Source organism: Kalmanozyma brasiliensis (genome assembly GCF_000497045.1).
Source record: "Kalmanozyma brasiliensis GHG001 unplaced genomic scaffold PSEUBRA_SCAF2, whole genome shotgun sequence".
NCBI lineage: Eukaryota > Fungi > Basidiomycota > Ustilaginomycetes > Ustilaginales > Kalmanozyma > Kalmanozyma brasiliensis.
The window spans coordinates 631,909-653,251 of NW_015961959.1; the positions used below are offsets into that span (position 1 = coordinate 631,909).

At 58.1% G+C, this 21,343-nt stretch overlaps 10 protein-coding genes across 10 annotated transcripts; 4 read left to right on the plus strand and 6 right to left on the minus strand.

Moving 5' to 3' along the window:
• Positions 1-38: 38 nt before the first annotated feature.
• On the minus strand, positions 39-1,634 carry PSEUBRA_002730 (uncharacterized protein; the record flags this gene model as incomplete). Its single annotated transcript, XM_016437146.2, has 1 exon — positions 39-1,634. One exon carries the CDS (start codon positions 1,632-1,634, stop codon positions 39-41), a length of 1,596 nt encoding a protein of 531 aa, XP_016292628.2.
• Positions 1,635-2,291: 657 nt separating this feature from the next.
• On the minus strand, positions 2,292-2,790 carry PSEUBRA_002731 (uncharacterized protein; the record flags this gene model as incomplete). The annotated part of the gene is made up of 2 exons (XM_059464886.1): positions 2,292-2,635; positions 2,754-2,790. The coding sequence occupies 2 exons, from the start codon at positions 2,788-2,790 to the stop codon at positions 2,292-2,294; spliced, it is 381 nt and encodes a 126-aa protein (XP_059320705.1).
• A 558-nt stretch (positions 2,791-3,348) lies between these two features.
• On the minus strand, positions 3,349-4,782 carry PSEUBRA_002732 (uncharacterized protein; the record flags this gene model as incomplete). Its single annotated transcript, XM_016437149.2, has 1 exon — positions 3,349-4,782. The coding sequence occupies one exon, from the start codon at positions 4,780-4,782 to the stop codon at positions 3,349-3,351; it is 1,434 nt and encodes a 477-aa protein (XP_016292630.2).
• Positions 4,783-7,584: 2,802 nt separating this feature from the next.
• PSEUBRA_002733 (Mini-chromosome maintenance, DNA-dependent ATPase) lies at positions 7,585-10,290 on the plus strand (the record flags this gene model as incomplete). Its single annotated transcript, XM_016437121.1, has 1 exon — positions 7,585-10,290. The coding sequence occupies one exon, from the start codon at positions 7,585-7,587 to the stop codon at positions 10,288-10,290; it is 2,706 nt and encodes a 901-aa protein (XP_016292631.1).
• A 356-nt stretch (positions 10,291-10,646) lies between these two features.
• On the minus strand, positions 10,647-11,009 carry PSEUBRA_002734 (uncharacterized protein; the record flags this gene model as incomplete). Its single annotated transcript, XM_016437142.1, has 1 exon — positions 10,647-11,009. The coding sequence occupies one exon, from the start codon at positions 11,007-11,009 to the stop codon at positions 10,647-10,649; it is 363 nt and encodes a 120-aa protein (XP_016292632.1).
• A 327-nt stretch (positions 11,010-11,336) lies between these two features.
• On the plus strand, positions 11,337-14,435 carry PSEUBRA_002735 (Armadillo; the record flags this gene model as incomplete). Its single annotated transcript, XM_059464887.1, has 1 exon — positions 11,337-14,435. The coding sequence occupies one exon, from the start codon at positions 11,337-11,339 to the stop codon at positions 14,433-14,435; it is 3,099 nt and encodes a 1,032-aa protein (XP_059320706.1).
• Positions 14,436-14,616: 181 nt separating this feature from the next.
• PSEUBRA_002736 (NADH:ubiquinone oxidoreductase, 30kDa subunit) lies at positions 14,617-15,574 on the minus strand (the record flags this gene model as incomplete). Its single annotated transcript, XM_016437143.1, has 2 exons — positions 14,617-15,218; positions 15,295-15,574. 2 exons carry the CDS (start codon positions 15,572-15,574, stop codon positions 14,617-14,619), a joined length of 882 nt encoding a protein of 293 aa, XP_016292634.1.
• A 458-nt stretch (positions 15,575-16,032) lies between these two features.
• On the plus strand, positions 16,033-16,860 carry PSEUBRA_002737 (Pre-mRNA-splicing factor SPF27; the record flags this gene model as incomplete). Its single annotated transcript, XM_059464888.1, has 1 exon — positions 16,033-16,860. The coding sequence occupies one exon, from the start codon at positions 16,033-16,035 to the stop codon at positions 16,858-16,860; it is 828 nt and encodes a 275-aa protein (XP_059321303.1).
• Positions 16,861-17,239: 379 nt separating this feature from the next.
• PSEUBRA_002738 (uncharacterized protein) lies at positions 17,240-18,985 on the plus strand (the record flags this gene model as incomplete). Its single annotated transcript, XM_059464889.1, has 1 exon — positions 17,240-18,985. The coding sequence occupies one exon, from the start codon at positions 17,240-17,242 to the stop codon at positions 18,983-18,985; it is 1,746 nt and encodes a 581-aa protein (XP_059320707.1).
• Positions 18,986-19,140: 155 nt separating this feature from the next.
• PSEUBRA_002739 (Protein of unknown function DUF1264) lies at positions 19,141-19,961 on the minus strand (the record flags this gene model as incomplete). Its single annotated transcript, XM_016437140.1, has 2 exons — positions 19,141-19,405; positions 19,510-19,961. 2 exons carry the CDS (start codon positions 19,959-19,961, stop codon positions 19,141-19,143), a joined length of 717 nt encoding a protein of 238 aa, XP_016292636.1.
• Between the last annotated feature and the right edge of the window lie 1,382 nt (positions 19,962-21,343).

Genomic DNA, 21,343 nt, shown 5'->3' on the forward strand with positions numbered 1-21,343 from the left:
AATGCATTGTTTTCAACAGTATGGGGGTATGATGTGTGCTACAACTCCTCCTCTCCATCGCTCATGCTGCTCCCGCGTCCCCTCTTCTCCCTCTTCTGCACCGCGTACTGCGTTCCACCGACCAACCAAGCCAAATCCCTCTCCAACCGGTTCCGTACCTCATCCATAGCTTTGCGGATGAGCATCTCCTCCGCCTTCTGCTCCTCCCTCTTGACCGTACCCGTAGCCTCCAATGCCCTAGCCCAAGTGAGCACCATTTCCTGGGAAAACATTCTCCCATCTCCATTCACCGCCTTGTCCAGACGGTGCAGGAGCGTCGTCCACTGCTTGAGGATGGCGGGCATGAGGACAGTCATGAGCGCATCTGGTGACGAGGGCTGCGCAAATTCGGTGCCCAGCATATAGGCGAGGTTGCTGTGCTTGCCGTACGCATCGGTTGCGACCATCTTGCTGGGCGTGGTGGGCGTCGAACCACCCGCGCCGAACCCGAACGACGTCTGCTGGCTAGAAGCGGTAAAGAGGTTGAAGGCGAGACTCGACTTTGTCACCGACGGCAGAAGCGCTTCGATGCGGAGAACACGACTCGTGATCATGAGAAGGAACGTAAACGTCGTAGCCGGGTGCACCTCTTCCCGGTCGGCTTGCAGTCGTGGGTCCCGCTCTCGCAGTCGTTGCTCGCGGTCGGAATCGAGTTCGGTGACGAAGAAGGGAAGGTAGCCAAGTGCAGCGTCGACAAACGCAGCGATGGGCGCACGAAGTCGCGACCAGGTGTATTCGTGCCTGGCAGTGGAACCGTCTGCGACGAAGGGTATCGCGGAGCGAATCGCCTTTTCCAGCTCGTCGAGGGAGCTCTCGACGGAATCTAGCGAGGGTGTGGGGAGAAGCGATAGGATCTGCGCCGGCAGTGTAGCATCGGTCGACTGCAGAAGCAGAGACGAGAGCATCGAAAGCAGAGAAGGCTTGTCCATGGATGCAAGCATCTTGCCAATGTCGACGTCGATACCTGACATGCCCACTCGATTTGAAAGACCGAGAGCTTGTCGTTTCGATGCGGAGTGAGAGGGAGTGAAGAGAGCGTTGTTCTGAGAGTGGGTGGGTGTCGATGGTGAGAAGGCGGATGATGTCGAAACTGATGCTGCTTGGTGCGCCGAGTAAGTCAATGGCTCGGCGTTCTTGAGTCCAAACCCAAGACCGGCCCGCATTCGCTTTGGCAGGACGACCCGCTTGTGTTCGTGCGGAGGAGCGAAGGAATCCGAACCAAGCCGAGATCTTTGTACGTGACCCATGTCATCGTCCTCGTCGAAGTCGTCATCGTCATCATCTAGGTCACGTCTGCGTTTGGCGTCGGATCGCCTCGAAGGACTGGTGGCAGGCAGCTGTGATGTGGATGCTGATGCGGAGCCAAAGCCAAAGATGGGCGAAGCTGCGGAAGTGCTGGCGGCTGGCGAGGAGACAGAAACATTGTTGCCTCCAAACGAGGAACCGAAGCCAAAGCCGAAACCGAGTGGACTTGGCGCATGGTGAACAGGAGCGCTGTTGAAGGGGATTTGGTGACTAGGCCCGGCGGCCACGGCGGGCGAGGATGACCGTGAAGGCGAGGCGGACATGATGGAGAACACGCCTGGTGCGGACATGGCGTCGGGCAGAACTCCACAAGACTATGTGTTGGTGCTGAGCTGGCGGTCAGGAATGGTCGACGAGATGCCTTGCCTGAACTCGTGGGTAGCAATCTGAATCCTGCTCGCCGGCCTAATGCTCGTCCCGGCAGTGATCGAGCGACGGACGAGGCCTGATGAAGATGCGGCCGCTTATGCTGTTTAGGTGCGGAGGCAGTGGTGGTGGTGATAAGGTGGACGTGAGATGACAAGAGCCAAGGAGACGAATTGCTGAGCGTGTGTTGATTAGCGGCTGGATCGCCGCCACTGCAGGTCAGTCAAATTTGGCGTTGGATCACAATCCCAACCCGCCCACCCGCAAGCGGTTTCAAAAATTGTGACTTTGCGAAAAGGATGGGCGTGCTTGCGTGTTGGCTACAGTAGCGGCACCTTTCAGAAATCACAAAATCACAACCCTGGCTGAGTTTGAGGCTGCAGGCTTTGTGGAGCTGCCACGCAAGCCATGCTCGGATTTTCGAGAGATGTTAGCTCGCGTCTGCAACGCCATCTGAGAGGGAAAATCGAGGTCTCTTGTGATGGTGCACAGACCTGTCAATGCTCATTGCTTCGCAACTTTGCATGAGCATGATCATTGTTTAACGACATTGCTTTCGATCAACGAATCTCGGGATGGCCTTACATATCTGGAGCACGGTGAGTCACGGCGTCGGTGTCCGAAGGTGCATCTGCGCGGAAGCTGGTGTTGCCCATCGAGTCCTGCACGCTGGGCTGGAATTGTCCCCCTGATCCTGACCTCGCCTGCTCGGTCGAAGAGAAGCCTTGGCCCGTCTGGTTCTCCTTCGAGAACTGGTCACCGCCAGAAGCAGAAAGGCCGTAGCCGCCTTGGTCGATGGTCTCGCCTGTCTCGCGTTGCTGGTCTGCTCCCGTGGGGTTGGGGTGGGCGGAGGACTGGTCGGTGAAGTTGTTGTCCGATGCCAGACGGTCGTCGCCGACTGAAAGAGGCCGGGCTCCCGTAGCGTCTGGAAGAGATTGAGTCGGATCGGAAGTGCAGCGAGAAGCGATGATCAGCCACATGTGCCACGATGAAGGGTACACCTCAAGCTTCCGAGCTTGTCCACTGCAACTGATCGAACTTACTGCTGCTGTTGTTGGCTTGACTGATGTTAGACGACATTCTGAAGAGTGTGATGGGGATGGAAGATGAGATACGGTCAGAAGAGATGCCTTGAAGTGTTGCAAAGATACACGCGGAGACAAGGCTGGTCTGAGCGCGCTACAGATCAGGTCTACAAGGTCGCGGCCAGCTGTCGGCATGGCATTCGCGAACCAGAGACACAGAGAACTAGCCATCCGCTTGGCGGCGCCTCAAACGTCGCTCAGGGTCTTGACAACGACCATATCAAGGATCTACGTCATGAGACCGCTCCTCGCTTTATGCACAAAGCAGCGTGACTCAGCTGTCATCCGAGTCGCTTATTTTACCCGACGGCAAATTATGGATGCCGAACCAAACCTTAGCAACTTTACCACCACATCATCCACCTCATCATTCTTGATGCTCGACGGTGGCGACTGCTGCGTTGATACAGGTGAATTGCAATGCGAGGCAAAGAGTAGTGCGAAGAGTCTAGAGATACAGATTGCGTGTAGAGGACGATACAGATGGAATGCAGAAGAGGGGCGACGTTGCCGGGCGAGGGAAGTCGCGCTCGTGGCCGTTCGCAATGAAGAATCACTGCGTCTGGGATCGGCCACGGAAGATGGAGCGGAAGCCCGAGAGTGAGGAGCGCTTCGAAGACGTCTTGAGCTTGGGCTTGCCTCTCGCCGTGAAAGTGACTTGCGTTTCAGGACTTTCGTCGTCGACGATGTCAGCTCGGACGGTGGGCTTGGAAGAGGGTGGGAGCGCTCCTTGGAAAGGGTCGCGGAAGACCACTCTGCTCGGTGAGGGCTTGCAGCTCGTGCTGCTCAGGGAAGCAGCCTCTATGGCATCCGAAACAGCGTCGACTACCTTCTTGGGGCTGATTGATGCCTCAGCTAGCCCGCCGACGTCGTGCGTGGGAGTGCGTCCGTCCATGCCGTCGTCCTCGGAAGCATCCTCACGCACCGTGTCCATCGATCGTCCGCCAAGCTTGCTGTCCTGCCTACGGCTTGAAGCAGCTCGTTTCAGGACCTGATCGCGATCCCCGAAGGCTGATGCACGTGGAGTGTCGTTCTCCAGGCTCATCTGAGGAACCGAAGTGTCCTGTTCCGCTGAGAGATCAGTGTTGATCTTGGGCAGCATGGGAGGCGAAGCGTGATCGGCTCCGGGGGAGAGCGGCGGGCTCATAGAAGCCGAGCTCGCAACACTCGAGATGGACGAAGTGCGACCGTCGCGCGCTCTCGTATGATCGTCCGAGCCTGCTTCGGATCTGCACAGACTTGACTCGCTCCCTGCTCCAGGTGACGGGACCGATCCACTCTCGCTGGGACGTCGCGCAGTATTTGCCGTGATGGACTCCTGTGGCAGGTCTTGTCGCAACAGATAGATCGATCGCTCGAAGGGTGTGAGCTGGTGAAGTCGCAAGGTGTCGATAATCTCGTCGACCACCTCATCGTTGTCCACGACGTCGTCTACTGAGGACCCTGGGCTGCCAGGAAGACTAGTGAGTGAGCTGACAGAACCTCGGTGTCGGGCCAGCGCTGACCGCTCTTGACGAATGGTCATCCAGTTGCGGATGACAGCCACGAGTACCCGAAGGCTGATGCTCATCGTTCCCTCGGGAGGAATGCGTGTAGCTTCGCCCTCTTTTGCGGCGGAGTGCGTCTCGTAGCAAACACCTTTGGCATCGGGCGAGGATAGGTTGAAAGGCCAGGCATAGAGAGTCTCTGTGGGCACGTAGAGCAAGGTCACGATAAGGCAGACATCCTTCCTCCCGGTATCGGAAGACGGACGCTGATGCGCTTTGGCGATTCCGACGACAGACCACTGCTGCGGTCGGTAGCCGGCGAGGGCGAAGAGGTCGGAAGTGGGCGAGTCCGATGCGGCCTCACTTGACGGAGACGATGGCGTCGAAGACGAAGGGCTTGTGCGTGATGATGAAGGCTTCTTCAGGATGCTCCTAGGCGGTTGCACTTCAGGGCGAGAGCTTGCGAGGACGAAGCCTTCGCGGCCACGTCCTTGAAGCATGGCTGTAGGTCGGATTTGGTCTGCGCTTCGTCCTCTGGGGTGCTGAATGTTCTCTGTCTGGGAGATCTAGATACCACGTTCGAGGTTTATGTATCTGATGCGGCGGCGTGGGGCGATGAAGCGCCGTGGGCTCGCCGTTTTTCGTTGTTAGTGGTGGTCTTCGCAGAAGCGAGCCGGGCGCCCTGCGGGTGCTAACGGGTCCCGCTGGTCTGTGCCTGTGCGGGCGTGATGGGCCCGGGATGATGTCACGTCCCTGCAAGGTGGTGGGCTAGATGGCTTGGACGAGCGTGAAAGATACGGGAACAAGTGGCAGTGGGAGCAGGAATGTGGGAACGTTGCGCTTGGGTCGATGTCTGTGATAGGCGGAAGTGAGTGCGAGGATTGTGGGAGGCCTAGGTGTCCAGGTATTATAAGGACACATTGCCAATTTAAGGTAGAGGTCAGGGCTGGTCTGAAGAGCAGCATGTCTTCGTATGCAGGACTCAGGCACGCTCATGACCGAAGTGTTCCTTCGTGAAAGAGATTCGACCGGAGAGTAGCGCATGAGCGGAGCGTCGCTGATCTCGGTCTTTTCCAGGCCCGCGTTGACGGGAGGCGACACTAGCAGCTCAGCGGCGGAGGTAGCATGAGCCGTGCCAGGAACATCAGACGGGAAGCAGAGTCAAGAATAGCTGGTTGACCGATAGCTCGGCTGGCGCTCTGTCCAAAAGATGACAGGATCGTCAGCAACAAACTCGGGAAGCGTTTTTGCAACTCAGACCCTGCTCGACAGAAGCTTTGGCGTCCTGGACGATCTTTTTTAGTCGTAGGCACTTGACACCGCCGGCCCCTGCCAAGCGAATCGCCGCATCCTTTCAGGGGTCTGTCAGCATCAACTTGGGATACTATCCTGCTAGTCTGATTCTCACGCGAAGGAAGACGCAAGCGGGCGGCTCTAAGGAATTGGACCATGGCAGCTAGCTCGGTACAAAATGGGACCAAGCTCTCTTGGACTGGATAAAGAGCAACATGAACGGGTGACGCCGGGTCAAGCCACTCGAGACGAGTCGAGAAGAGCGATCAGTCCAACTGCCACCCACACACACGCTAGTTTGGGCTGCTCTCGATAGACTGCAGACAAAGCAAGCGCGCAGTTGGTCGACTGGGTTCGGAAGATCCTTGGATGCTCTCTAGCGCAAGCACAATCTCTCGGAGAGGGCTCGGGGCAGCTTGACCAAACTCACGACGCCACCGAAAGATGTGCTGGTCTCATAGATCAGCAAGACGAGGTGAAGGTGCGACTGCCAAGACAACGTGAGTCGATCTACCGCATCCTGGCTCGGTGAACTACAGCTTTGAGTATCAAGCACGCGCGGTTCCTCATGCGATTCATCCTATTCATCCCGCTCCCGCGCCGCGTGATTCTCTCTGGTGTGGCTCTGGAGGTCTGTTGTGGTCAAATGGCCGGCCAAAAGGTACTGACCTGTACTGCCTGTTGTCGGCCTCAATGTTGACGTTGCTTTGCCAACACGTTGCTTGTTCGGCGTCTTGAGTTTATTGACCGAGAAATTTTGGCGAGAAGCCCGGCGCAGAGCGATTCGACCTCCGCTCTGCTTGCATCAAACCATGCAACCTGCGACATGGCCACGTTGTTCTTGGACCCTTTTGCGTCCTGTGATGGGCAGCTTCGTTCTCGGTGTTCTCCTTGACAAGGATGGCCAGCTGTAAAGTCCGGCTCGGATACGGGCGACGGTCCCGTCGTGCGATGAGACCAAAGCGAGATTCGTGTCGACAGGCTGAGCGCCAGCCTGCTCGCAGCTATGCCAAGGACGCGATGGCATCCGCTTGATCAAGAGGTGTCACAGACGATAAATGTCCCGTTGCGGTGTCAGCTGCGGGTGTTACGGCACCTCTTGCGCTAAGGTCCGGTGGCGAGACGGTCCTTTGGGTACAGGGCAGGAATGTCGTGCTCGTGCGGTGCAAGCGAGACGGCTAAGGGCGCACAAACACGCCTAATCTTGCTGCTGCAGCTGCTAAGCGAGATGTCACTTCGGCTTCGATGGCAAAAGAACCATGGTGCAATATGAGGCGAGCTACTACGTTGTCCCGAGTCTAAGGCTTCCTACGAGACTACCAAAGAGCGCTACGCGCCGAGACAGAGCTCACTGTCGCTCTTACTTGACAAAGCCGGAGCATGCCAACACGACCTAAGGGAAAGCCTGACCTTTGGCTACTGTTCTAGTGGTATCGAGGTCCTTGAGTCAAGGACCGGCAAATTTTTCAAATGTGTTAGAGCGGACCTTTGAGGAAACTGACTTGCCGGCCGACTTTGAAGCGCGTCTCGGGTGTGGCTGCAACGCGTGTCAAAAGTTCAACGCGTAAATGAACTGGGCGCGTGCTCTTCTCCATCGCGTTAATTGCACGAGCGGCCTCAAAGGGGGATCGTAGTGATGTTCTTCGCATCTGCGCCAAGGGAGTGTTGCTCAGTGTTTTTCTCTGCCAAACTCGAGGGAACGGAAGAAAGGGTCGAGCGGCCAAGCGACTCGAAGCGCAGTTTGCAAGCAAAGTGCTCGGCAGGCCATCTTGCGTTCTCCTCATCATCACATCCATCCCTTTTATTCGCGCACGCCTCTTCGCATTCCACAGCGCCCATCATCAACACCCTCATTCCCAACGACCACCTGCGCACAACATCGTCTCGTTTCCCAGAGGTCTACTAGATCCGCACTCGTCATCGAACGTCCGCACGAGGGACAGCACATCGGCCTTTGCGCCAATCCACCCTAGCCAACACCTCCGCCAGGTCGTATCACCTCGGTCAAGATGAGTCAGTCATACGACGACAGCAACAACCTCGACATCCCCGTCTTCCAGGACGATCTGCTCAGGGACAGGCAGCGAGTCTTCTCCGAGTTCCTTTCCAAGGATGAATACCAAGATGCCGTTCGTCGCATGTTGAGGATGGACGCACGCCGTCTCATCATCAACATTGACGACCTCCGATCCTATAACCGAGAATTCGCCACTGGTCTCCTCAACGAGCCCAACGAGTATCTTCCCGCCTTTGATGCCGCCCTCCATGTGCTGGTGGAGGTGGCACACAACCCGCTCAAGGAAGACATCAAGGGCAAGCAATACTACATCGGACTGCGTGGAAGTTTCGGTGACCACCACGTCAACCCACGAACCCTCCGCAGTGTTCACATCGGCAAGATGATGAGTTTGGAAGGCATCGTCACCCGCTGCTCCCTCGTTCGCCCCAAGATCCTCAAATCCGTTCACTACTGCGAGGCGACGCTCAAGTTCCATCAACGCGAGTACCGTGACGCCACCATGTACGGCACGCTTCCTCCTTCCTCCACCGTATACCCCACCGAGGACGAGAACGGCAACAGGCTCACTACCGAGTACGGCCACAGTCTCTTCCGCGACCACCAGATGATCTCGATCCAGGAGATGCCTGAGCGTGCTCCTCCAGGTCAGTTGCCACGAAGCATCGACGTGGTCATGGACGATGACATGGTCGACCGTTGTAAGCCCGGTGATCGCATCCAGCTCGTCGGCATGTACAGATCGCTCGGCAACCGTGCTGGCGTCAGCTCTTCCTCCACCTTCCGCACCCTCATGATCGGCAACAACCTCAACCTCCTCTCTTCAAAAGCTGGCGGAGGAATCGCACAGGCGCACATCACCGACACCGACATTCGTAACATCAACAAGATTGCCAAGCGCAAGAATGTTTTCAACCTTCTTTCGCAATCATTGGCGCCGTCGATCTACGGCCACGAGTACATCAAGAAGGCAGTTCTTCTGCTATTGCTCGGAGGCGAGGAGAAGAACCTGCCCAACGGCACTCACATTCGTGGAGACATCAACATTCTCATGGTCGGTGACCCGTCTACCGCCAAATCGCAGATGCTCCGATTCGTGCTCAACACGGCCCCGCTCGCCATTGCCACCACCGGTCGTGGCTCGAGTGGTGTTGGTCTCACGGCCGCAGTCACCACAGACAAGGAAACGGGCGAGCGTCGTCTTGAGGCCGGTGCCATGGTGCTCGCTGACCGCGGTGTCATCTGCATCGACGAGTTTGACAAGATGAGCGACGTCGACCGAGTCGCCATTCACGAAGTCATGGAGCAGCAGACCGTCACCATTGCCAAGGCCGGTATCCACACCAGTCTTAACGCTCGATGCTCGGTTGTCGCGGCAGCCAACCCGATCTACGGCCAGTACGATGTGCACAAGGACCCTCACAAGAACATTGCCCTTCCAGACTCGCTTCTGTCTCGTTTCGATTTGCTTTTCGTCGTCACCGATGACGTGGACGAGCAGCGCGACCGAATGATCTCGGAACACGTCCTGCGAATGCACCGATACCTCCAGCCGGGTCTTGAAGAAGGCACACCCGCCGTTGACAATCTGGATCAGGCACTCGATGTCGGCGCGCCCGAAGGCACCGATGCTGACGGCGCCGCCATGCTGGGCGACACCTCGCCGTTCGAAAAGTACAACCCTCTGCTGCACTCTGGTGTCACGGCTTCCGGCCGCGGGAGCGACAAGAAGGAGGTGCTCTCGATTGCCTTCATCAAGAAGTACATCCAGTACGCCAAGTCGCGTGTCCACCCCGTGCTGACCAAGGGCGCCGCCGAGTGGATCGTCAACGTCTACTCGAACCTGCGCAACGACGAGCTCTCGGGCAACCAGAAGCGCACGTCGCCACTCACAGCGCGTACGCTCGAGACATTGATCCGTCTTGCAACAGCACACGCCAAGAGCCGACTAAGCAACAAGGTCGAGGAGCGCGACGCCGAGGCTGCCGAGGAGATTCTTCGCTTTGCGCTCTTCAAGGAGGTGCTAGGTGGCCGACGAGGCATGAGCAAGCGTCGTCGTACCGGCAACAGCCCCATGAGCGACGACGAGCAGGATGATGACGATGATGACAGCGGAGACGAGGCTGCCCCGGCCGATCCCAACCAGGGCTACCGCAACGGGCGCTCTGCTCGGGGTGGCCGTGGTGGCCGTCGCGGCAGCCAACGCTACGGCGAGGACGAGCACAGCAGCGACGAGGACGATGATCAGAACCTTCCGTCATCGCAGCGGTCCAACCGCTCCAATGGTGCCTACGCCACCCGTGCAGCGGCGACCACACGTCCTCGCGCCAAGCCGGCCATGGTGGGCCCCGGAGGCATGGACGAGGAGACATTCGATGACGAAGACGCGATCGAGGCCATGCGCTCGCTCGAGGTGGAAGTGGTCATTCCTTCTCAGCCCATCGCGGCAAGCTCATCGACAGGCATGTCGGCACACAGGGCAGAGGCGTTCAAGGAGGCACTCTCCGACTTGCTCTTCTCGTCCGATGGCCGATTGGCCGAGTCCGACGCCATCGCACTCGACGACCTCTTGCCTGTCATGAACGAAGGTCGCCGCACAGAGGATCTGTTCGACAGCAACGAAGCTCGCCAGGTGCTCGACCAGATGAACCGCGAAAACAGCATCATGTTTGCCGGAGACATGTTGTACAGACTCTGATTCGCCCTATACCCTCTCGGTGCTCTGTCCGACTCCGTGCCCCTGCCACTCCCGCCTGCTTCCTCTCTGTACTTTCTACGTCTTGTCACGCTGTACTTCTCTTTGCTAGGTTTCTCGATTCTGTCACCCAATCCCATTACAGTTCGGATCTATATAGCGTGCTGTGACACAAGCATTTGCTTCCTGTTGGACCTTTTTTCGACCATCGTTGGCGGTCCCAGTCAATACGGCACGGTCAAAGCCAGACATTTTGAAACTGTCATGCTGGGTCGGAACGCAAGACGGCAGCTACTGCGTTTCGGCCGTTGCTGCGAGTGCCCACTTTGCGAGAAGCGGTGAAGCAGGCGCACCAATGGTCATTGGCTTGTCTTTGGTACCTCTTCGACGATTGATTGACCTTTCGAATGATCGCCGCTAGTCCATTGCCAGGTTTCGTGCAGGCGCAAGCGGCCGTCGGGTAGCACCTCGGGCACAGTCTTGCACATGCCGGTCATCAGAGTGCCTTGCTGGTTGAGGTGCTGGTAGCGCATATCCAGGTGGCCTGAAGGGTCTGCCTTGGCGATCAGCATTCCCTGTCGTATGTCGCCGCCGGCGTAGTTGGCCGTCACCAGATCTTCGGTCTGCTGATAATGAAAGATGGTCTCTTGACCTACTTCTCCAGTCTCGCTATTGGTGACCGACCGGAACTTGCGGTTGTGGTAGCTAATCGATGCTGCCATCTTCAACGCGTGCGGCTGAAGCGACGAAGACGCAGAGGGATCGGCTTGCGATGATGCGCGCGAGAATGTGATTGACGAGGTGATGTTGTTCTCGGGTATGAAGTGCAGCCCGTTCTTAACTCCACATCTGTGCAGATCGGTGGGCGTCAGGGCGCGTCCAGATCGCGTGGAAAGCTCTCTCTCGACTCTCTCCCAAAATGCGGGGTCCACCTCCTCAAAGCTTTATTCCACACCTCGACGCTATCCACCACTCTGCGGACTACGACTACAGATCAGTACCTCTACCATCATCTCAGCAGCGGTCCATAACAGCTGAAGACGACCGACATGACGATGGCGCTCCCACCCATCCTCGGAGGGCCATCCCCCTCGCAGCAGACGCCCATGCAGCTGGACCTCGATCGTCCGGAGCGAGCCATTGCCCAACTTAAGGCCATCCGCAACTCGGTCATTGGGTCTAGAACCAAGAAGTCGAATCTCGTCCACACCGGCGTCATCGAGCAGCTCGTCCAGCTCCTACGCATCGATCTCAACTCGACGCCCTTTGCATCAGACCTCGTCAGCCTCTCTGCGACCATCGTCGCATCGCTCGCCAACACGCCGGCACAGTCTACACTACTCCAGCTCATGCGCTCTGGTACTCATGATGCTCTTCTATGTTGTCTGCGCAATGTCAGTCGAGAGCTCAGCCGGGCCAAACAACACATCCTCGACCAGACAGAGGGCGGCTTGGATGCATTGCGGCTTGTCGAATCTCTACTTAGGGCGCTGCGGTCGATCTTGCTGTCTGTAGCGGATCAGCTCTCTGCAAGCCCGAGATGGGGTATCGGCTCGACCTGGGGCACCAAAGCTGCAGCATCTGGAGTAGCCATCGCTCGCGCCGGCTCGAACACTGCTGCGACCAAGATCTTTGGCAAAAGCAGCCGCGACTCCTTCTCGGCTACGTCAGGCCCTCTCTCCGACATCCTGATGAACAGTGCCAGCCAAGACAACTTGCGCGCGAAAGCAAACGATACGGTGGTCGAAACAGAAGTGGAACAGCAACGCGAACTGCGTTACCTTTCCAGACTCTTTCTTGCTCAGGTGTATGATCCAATCAACTTGCCTATTCTGCTGGGTCCGCTCTGCATGTGCGCCATACCTCAGCAGCAAGGCTCGACATCCGCAGCGTCTTCTCCTCGACCATCTCAGGCTCGTCTCGCGGACGCTGCTCCATCGATTGCGACAGAACAGCGCCAGGCGTTCCGAGCATCTTCATCAAGCGCATCGACAGGAACCAGTGTCCACGTCGAGACCCTCCCCATGACTGTCAAGACCAAGATTCTCAGCGTTGTCGAGATGATCTGCGCTATCCTTGCAGCGACGATCTTCATCCCTGGCTGCAACACTGACCCAGGCGCTGACCGGCCAACATCACTAGCAGAGCAGATCGCCCATCGTCGCGCCCGGATACTGGACTTCATCGCGTCCGACAGTCCCTTCGCGCCGGGCTCCACGAGTGCCGAAGCCTCATCGCGTGGTCGCTCCGAAGGTGTCCCCGTCAGCCGGCTGCCATCCGGCCTGCAAGCCGAAGTGATCCGCAAAGGTTCCCGCTCCCGATCGCGCATGAAGGACGCCGACAACCCCAACCTACCGCCGTGGGAAGAGGACGAGCCGCGCTCCGAATCCGACCTTACCGTCTCGGGCCCGCCATGCCTCTTCACCGTTCTGCTCGCCACTGCCGAGAGCGGCTTCGTCAAAGCTCAGGAGGCAGCACTCTTCTGCCTCGCCGAGATCACCCGTGACGAGCCCCGAGCGTCCCACCGTCTGTTCGGCTACGCCGCCCCGTCTGGCACCATCCCCACCACTCTCCTGCTCAACTTGCGCCAGTCGAGCAACCCCAACGTCCGCCTCGCCGCCTTCAGCTGTCTCGCCAACATCGTCAAGGTGCAGCCTTTCTCCGCGAAGACGCACCAGTGCGTGTTGGAAGTGCTGATGGAGCTGCTGGACACGCCTTCTGGACCCCGGGCTGGGTCGGTGAGCCAAGGCGCGAGTACAGTGGAGACCCAGATCCAAGCTGCCTTTTCGATCGCCCGCCTCGTCGCTGATAACGTGACACTGCAGACGTTGGCAACGGAGAGCTTTGGCGCGCTGCAGAAGCTGGCGACGCTGCTCGACCAGGCGTGCAATCGATCTCAGCCGCCCAGCGGCAAGGCGGAACGGGGTAGTACAACGACGATTCTGGGCAGCATTGCGGTCAGCACGCCTCGACACGATGCGACGTTGGGAGTGGCTCCGCCTGCGGTGGACGAGTCGGCGATCCGACTCCGCGAGGCATGCCTGACAGCGCTAGCAGCGCTGACGTTCCAGCACGACGAACCGCGTCGCAAACTCATCGACACCGTCTCGCCGTCGGTGCTGACCATGGTTGTGTCGAGCATCGGCTTCCCAGCCCTAGGCGTGCGGGTGGCGGCGTGCCGTCTGGCCCGTGCGCTGTCCAGGAGCTTGTCCATCCTGCGCACCTCCATCGTCGACGCTGGCGTCGCACCTAAGCTCGTATCCCTGCTGCAAGACCCCGAAGAGGAGGAGGTGGTCAAAATCGAAGCTACCGCAGCGATCTGCAATCTCGTGCTCGACTTTAGTCCTATGAAGAAGCTCATCCTCGAGCTTGGTGGGGTGGACAGTCTGGTGTCGCTCGCACACACGGGTGGGTCTGCCCCTTCTACGCGCGATGCGGAACGATACTTCACTCTTTCCGCTTCCGCCTCCATGCCTCCCCCATCCTCCAGTTCACACCTCTCCGGCTCCCAACAGCTACGTCTGCATGCACTGTGGGGGTTGAAAAACCTGCTCTCTCACTCGGATACCCCGCTCAAGACGCAGGTGATGGGCAAGTTGTCGTTCGACTTCATCGCAGGGTTGTGCGAAAGCCCGGTGATGCCATTCAAAGAGCAGGCGCTGAACATCCTCCGCAATGCCGCAGCGACCAAGGAGGCCGATGTGACGTTTATGGTCTCCGGCATGGGGGGCGGGTCGGTGTTGATGGGGTTGTTGGAGAAGTGTATCTGGGAAGGAAAGGAGGCGGGTGAACAGGGAGCAGCGGTGATTGAGCAGGCCGCATTTGTGCTAGTTAATGTGGCAACGGGAGACGAGGAGTGTAGGAGGAGCGTGGTGAGGGCTCCAAATGTGTTGGACGCGCTGGTGTTCTTCTGCAACCACCCGTGGAAGGATGTTCGCGTAGCGGCTGCGAGGTGCGTCGGGAACCTGCTGTCCAGATCCAAGACGGAGGGTAAAGGCGACGGAGAGGATCTGCACGAGGAGGCCAAGGCGAGACTCATCAGATTCGGTCTGGACGGGAAGATGAGGGAGATGGCGCAGTCGGATGTCGAACTGGATGTGAGGGAGAGGGCCCGGTCGGCACTGAACAAGTTTGGGTTGGAGGCGTAGCACGCTCGAGGACGTCGCAATCTCATCATGAACCGTGGTCGCCTTTTCGACACATGTCTCCAACTCATCGCTTGTTGTCTTCCTCGAAACCGTCTGTGAGCGACACACTGTCAACAACACACCCCCTTCACACGGCCACGTCGTGTCTACAGATCATATTAAGTCCACAAGCGCAACAACCTTACTTCTTGTCCTTGCCCTCCTCCTTCGGCTTGGGCGGGGTCAACTTGAACGCGTTGGGCTTGTAGCTCTCACCCTCACCCACCTGCTCCCACGGAGAGTTGGCTTCAAAGTTCCTAAACGCCTGGGTCAACTGCAGGGGTTCGCTGACCACTCTCTTCTTCTCCTCGTCGTACCTGACCTCGGTATAGCCCGTCAACGGGAAGTCCTTTCGGAGCGGATGACCTTCGAACCCGTAATCCGTCAAAATCCGCCTCAGATCGGGGTGACCGATGAAAAACACGCCGTACATGTCCCAGATCTCGCGCTCGTACCAGTCGGCGGAACGGAAGACCGCCGTCGCACTCGGAACGGGATGCACTTCGTCGGCGTAGGTCTTGACGCGAATGCGCGCGTTGTACTGAACGGACAGGAGATGGTAGACCACCTCGAAGCGTTGCGATCGAGTGGGGTAGTCGGCACCCGAGATGTCCATGCATGCGCGGAACTGCGTCTGCGTGTGATCGCGCAGGAAGGTGAGGGTGGGGATAACGGCATCCGGAGCGACGTAGAGCGTCAGTTCGTCCTTGACCACGCTGAATTGCTGGATGAAGCGCGGCAGACCTGCGCCAATCGAACGGAGAGAAAGAGAGTTAGTATCACGCTCGTTTCACAGAGAGAAGAGGGTTGAGAGACGTACAAGAAGTGATGTAGCTGCCAAAATCGTGCAGTGGGCCAGCGACGTCCTTCCACTGGTCGGCAGGGTTGACGCCCGCAGACTCGAAGAAGGGGCTGACGGAGTTGACGCGGTCGCCCTTGCCATCGCCCTGGATCGTGGGTCGAGCGGAGAATTTGGGGATAGCGGACGAGAAGGCGCGAAGGCTGATGGGAGCCGCAGACGCTCTCAAGCTCGACGACGTGGCGTTCCTCGCCGAGACGGCGCGCAAGAAAGTGCTGGATGCGAGTGATCGAGCTGCCATATTCGCGCTATAAGACGATCGTGCGTGGAAACAACGATCGAATACGTGGTGTGGGATGGTGTGAGAAGCGTGGTGGTATCGACGAGAAAGAGGTGGAGAAGGAGTTGGATGACAAATTGGCAGTTGACTGGTGCGCCGCTGCGAACGAGGACGATCGTTTCAAGCCTTCGCACGCTCAGATCGGCTCCGAGGGGAATATCGTATTGACGGCCGAATGGTGCTCGGACTCTAACATATTAAATCGAGCCAAAATTACAGCTCGGGTCACGGCCACCAGTTGGCGAGAAGGGTCGAAGTTCTTGCTGCATGTTTCTCACCTGATCAGGTTCATATCCCCCAGCTGCGCATCCTTGGCAAGCAGTACTCGCAGAACAGCAGCGAAGCTTCCGTCGAACGCATTCGAATCTGTATCCAGACGTTCGAAGGCTCCGACTTACTCCTTTAACGATCGCCGCACCATGGCAAAAGGACGAGGATCCCGCGCCTCGAACGGCTCGACCGCATCGGAGAGGCACACATCACCATCCGCATCCTCCAACGGTGTTGGCGCCTCAACATCTCAGCAGGGAGTTGCGGAGGTCACGGACCCGTCATCCATCGCATCCTCATCCAGAGACCCGTTCTCCTATCACACCGTCTCACTAGCGCCTACCGATGCGCTCCCCTACTACGACCGGGAGCTGGAGCTTCAACCCGGCCTTCGAGCCCGCGTTGATGCTCTCATCACCGCCGAACAGTCCACACTCCCTCCTCTCGACTCCACCCGCCTTCCACCGGCGTACGAGCTGTTCCGTGGGCGGCCCGATCTTCGTGCGGAGCTCGACCGCGTCTCGTCCGGCCAGCCGTCTCGCGCGCTCGATACCCAGCGGTACACCCTCCCCGCACCCACCGACGGCGACTCTGCCTCCATCGAAGAGTGGCAACGCGCCGTAGACTCGGCCTATGCCCAGCTGGGCCACATGGATGTGAGACTGAAAAACATCGAACTGCTCAAACGCTTCGGCCCCAACGCTTGGCGCTTATCCAATTTCAATCAGGAACAACAGATCAGAACGCTCAGCGAGGAACTGGAGAGAGTCAAGGCAGAGACCAACGAGGTGAATAGAATAAGGCAGAAGGATCAGACTGAAGCAGGGGCGAAATTGGCAGGGATGGAAAAGAGGTGGACGGATCATATCGGGAGAGGGCTGCAGTTGGAGGTGGCCAATGTGACGATCAGGGAGGAGGTGGAGGTGTTGAGAGGGAAGAAGAGGCGGTTGGAGGGGGTGTTGGCGGAGATGGAGTGATGTGGTTGCCTCGAAAGGGTGATGACACGCCCTGGGCAGCGGACGGTGCCAGGCTGCTGTTTCTTCTCTACCTTCCCGGCTACCATCGTTGCTACTTGTATTTGTACCTTTGCATAACGTATCCTTACGATCCTTGTCGCTCGCTATGAGCCTGTGTCCAAAGCGGTGTTGGGCTCATCTCTGTGTGTGAACCAGGGTTGCGCCAAAGCGCAGGAAGAAGTGAGCGAAGCCTCACCGCTGGGCAGACGCTTTTTCCGCGTTCCGAGAATTGGCTCCTGACACATGCAAAAAGGGCGTAAAAGCGACACTTTCGCCTCGCCCTCCTTGACATTCCCACCTTCGCTCCACCACACAACGTCGACGAGCCCAGCCTTTCGAGATGGCGTCAGCAATTCAAGATCAAGACCCCAGCTCGTCGTCGTCCTCGGAAGCATCGACGAGCTACAAGTCGAGACTGCCGGACAAGAAGACGTTCATCGCAACGCTTTCCGGCGGCGCCTTTGTCGTTGGTCTCACGGGTGCGACCATCTATGGGTTGCGCAAGGCAAAGTTGCAGGCGTTGAAGGAGGCACAGAAGCTAGCGGAGGTATCACAGAGTGGATCGCTTGCGAGAGCGACAGCGTCGGCAGGCGGTGCGCGCGCGGCGGTGCCAGCTTCGTTGTCGCGGACCGACAGGCAGGCAGAGGCGAGAAGAGTAGAAGAGTTGAGCGAAGCGGAAGCCGGCGGTTCCACGAGTGCGATGGGATTGTTTCGTCAGATGAATGCTGCCATCTTGAACCCGTCAAAAAGGGCAAGCGTTGCAACAGAGGTGGGAGGGACGAGAGCACCAACGTCCGTGTTTGACGACGAGACGGGCGCTCTACCTAGTGTGCTTCGTAGGCGAGCGCCAGCTCCGTCTGTATCGTCGACATCGCGATCTGTACCACCATCACCGATCCTTGCATCGAGCCCATCTTCAGCTACATCATCGTCAGCAGCAACTCTCTCAAACCCCACCGACCCAAAAATCGACTACAGCGAGATGGACTCCACACTCGACTTCCTCGGCCTGTCTAGTCCTGTGCCCCTCGAAGAGCAGCGTCGGATGAAAGCCCTCGACGAGGCTGTCAGCAACGAAGACCCACCTCGAGGCTTCTTCCAATCCCCAGTTGGTCTCTCACTCAAAGCGTTCTTCATCGCCACATCCATCGTGACCTTTTCCACGCTCGCCACTCTCGAACTCACCAAATGGGCGCTAGGTGTCAAGACGATGGACGAATTCGTAATCGCCATGACGAAGATCATCCCTAGCCGGGCACGCGGCGAGGGAGCGCAGGAGGGTGCTGCCCCGCACATGCGCGTTCAGCGGGATGCATGCGAGTCGACCAGCGCAGCAAGTGAAGCGGCAGCAGCGCCAAAATCGGTCGATCAAGCTCTGACGGATCTGAGCAACGCCACGAGCTTCGAAGAATGGGTCTCGACCCTGCGCAATCAGCTCGACAGCGAACGCGATTTCGAAGTCTCGCGTCGTTTCGCCCATCTTAACCCCAGCAACAGCAACGACTCCACCTCCTCTTCACGTGGGTACGTCGCCCACTCCGTGTTGGAGAAGGAGGACGGCTCGCTCTTCGCCATCTCCCCCCTCCTACCAGGCACAGCCTTCGCCATGGGGTTGATCTCGGGCATGCTGACGAGCGGCAAACGAGCAGGGCTCGTGTTCATGGCGGAGAATGCCCATCGTCTGCCGGATACCGTGCAGGGTTGGTACTTCTACAGCAAGACCAAGAACTACAAGGTTCTGCTGGGCGCGGCGAAGGGCGGACTGCGACAGGGTGTCAGGCTGGGACTGTGGACGACTGGGTTCTGCTTTGCCGAGCGCGCGGCGGAATTGACCAGATCGGCGGTTCAAGAGCAGTTGGGGACGAGAGAGGGAGAGAGGAAGAGGGTGGTCGGCCACTGGACGGACGGTGCGATCGCAGGAGTGGGGACGGCAGCGGTAGCGACAGGGCTGTATAGGCTGCCAAGGGCGAGCGCCGTCAGGGTGTTCCAGCTGGGACTGCTGGCGGGCGCAAGCACGGGCGGCATCAGAGATCTGCAGGAGAGACTGGTCAAGGAGGACATTGGTGGTGTTGCCAGTCATACCTAGTCGGCGGAGAAAGCAATAGCATACGGCATTGCGACACAAAGTTGATGCGGAAGAATGAGTGTGATTGCGATGCAGGGAACCGAAAGGACGATGCTTGGCTCGACTCGATCGGATGCAGGAGACAAGAATCGGACCGACAAGGCTGCTGTCCTTGCCTATGCAGGACGAACAGGACGTTCCTCGGCAGTGAACTGGAGCACCTTGCCCGTGCGCAGATACTGGTCGGCAGCATCGTTCGGCACGTACGACTCGGTGAGCTTCTCCTGCCTCTGCTTCCTTTTGAGCTCCGTGTTGACGCCATAGAGTTTGTCGCGAGCCTCGATCTGCTTGCTTGGCACTCCGTCGTACTTGGGGTCGATGGGCATCATCAATCGAGGCGGGCCCAGCGGCACGTCACTGGTTGGAGGATGCCAGGTGTGACTGTCGTGGGTTCGTTTTTCGGGTCGAATATGTATGCATGCAAGCGAAAGTGAGACATTTGTAGCTTTCTTTCTTGTGGACTCCGACGATGCCGAACCACTTACATTGCTTTTCCGTAGAGCTTCTTGACCTTGGCCAAGACCGCGAGCTCTGCAGCATCAGGCACGGCGCCGCCTGTTGCACCGTCGCCGGCGACGGCCTTGACTGCGTCCTCGGCGGTCTTGACGGCTGCAGCTGCGCTTTCGGCGACGACGCCAGCCCTTAGGCCGATAAGAGCCAGGGTGCCATTCATGACCTCGTGCACGTGAGAGTGCCAGTACTTCTTCTCGTCCTCCGGTAGGGCTAGGAACTTGGATTCGGAGATCATGTACTCGACTCCGATGAGCTTGGCATCCGCACGGTCCGAGTCGTAGATGAGACATTGAAAGTGGTCGCCCGTGAGGTTGCAGGCACAGTAGTGGACTGAGGGGACAATGTCGCCTCGCTCGTCGGCGACGACGTGAAAGGCGTGCAGCGATTGGTGGATCTTGTCGACGGGCGCAAAGACGTTGACCATGTTGGGCGAGCTTGCTTGGGATGAGCTGGTGTTGGTGGTCTGGTCCGAGGCTCAAATGGCATTGAACCCCTCACATTCTTAAGTCACTCCAGCAACGACTGAGCCATGTTACCCGCCATCTCATGCTCAGTCAGCATGATCATGGGTCTTGATCCCATCCGTACAGTCATCAGAGGCACAATGTGATCTTAGCGCAGAAGAAGGATGAGTAATACGTTCGCTACGAGAAGACCCTGACCGGTCCCCTAGCCATGCAAAAGAAAGTTTAAATCTCGAGCGCATCCTCGTGGTGAGCGGTCGAGAACTACTAGTCTATTGTGTTCGGGTGCTGCATGCTCGATTGTTGCCAGCTCCGATGGCTCACATGCCGGACGCTGATTCCTCGATGGCGAGGTTGCCGAGAGTGACCAGCAACGCGGACGAACCCGGCGGCAGGTTCTGAGGAGGTGAGGCTAGGCCTGCGACGGCAGAGACACGACTGTGAAAGCGCCTGCACAGTCGCGTTGTCCAGCAGCGAGCTCACTTAATGCGATGATTGTGAGAAACATTTTGCATGCTATTGTCTTTGCTCCCCTGGTGTCCTTGGTGATACTGATGAGGACAATGAAGACGCAGGCAATGCGGGCCTTGCTAAGTTCATCCGGAACCACGCCGTCAAAGCGGCCATGTGCTGGGAGCAAGGCTGCGTCGTGGATAGCAAACCAAAGAAGCTTCGAATGATGCGGTTGTGAGCAGCCGAAGCACAACGCTGCGTGAGTACTTTGATACTGCAGACGAGAGCTGCATCGCATGGTCATCGACAGCTTTGAAGCGCCGCACCAATCCACGAATTCGGTGCGAACTGCAGAGAGAAGCGGCGTCGAGCTTTGTTCTGCGGTACTCGTGCTCGCTTGCATGCATGCATTGGCATCGATCGTGATTTGCTCTGACCATGTTTGCGTGGAAGCGAGCGTCTCACATGAACCTCATCGATGTCTCAGACGTGTTTCTCGTTGCGCACCGCTCGTTTGCTCGCAAAGTGTGCCTGATGGATGATGATGGAGGCCTTGCCTTTACTGTAGCTTGTCAGGGAAATCGCGGGCGACTTCCGGCGCTTTGTCAAAATTCAGTTTCTGGCGGTTTTCTGGTCTGGACCCTTTCGAGGCTCAAAAAGGCTCAGTCGCTTCTCCTCTCTCTCTCCCCTAGCCAGACCGGCTTTTTGCCTCTTTGCCGGGACAAGCAGGGCTCAGCGCAGAAGCGAGCCAGAGAGGAACCGATTTGTCGGTGAGTGAATCGACTGCAGTCACACTACTGCACCCCTTCGATTCTCCGCAGATCTCGATTGAGACTAGGCTCCCTCTGCATCTCAACCCGCCCGACCAAGAGCCGATGCGAAACTTGAC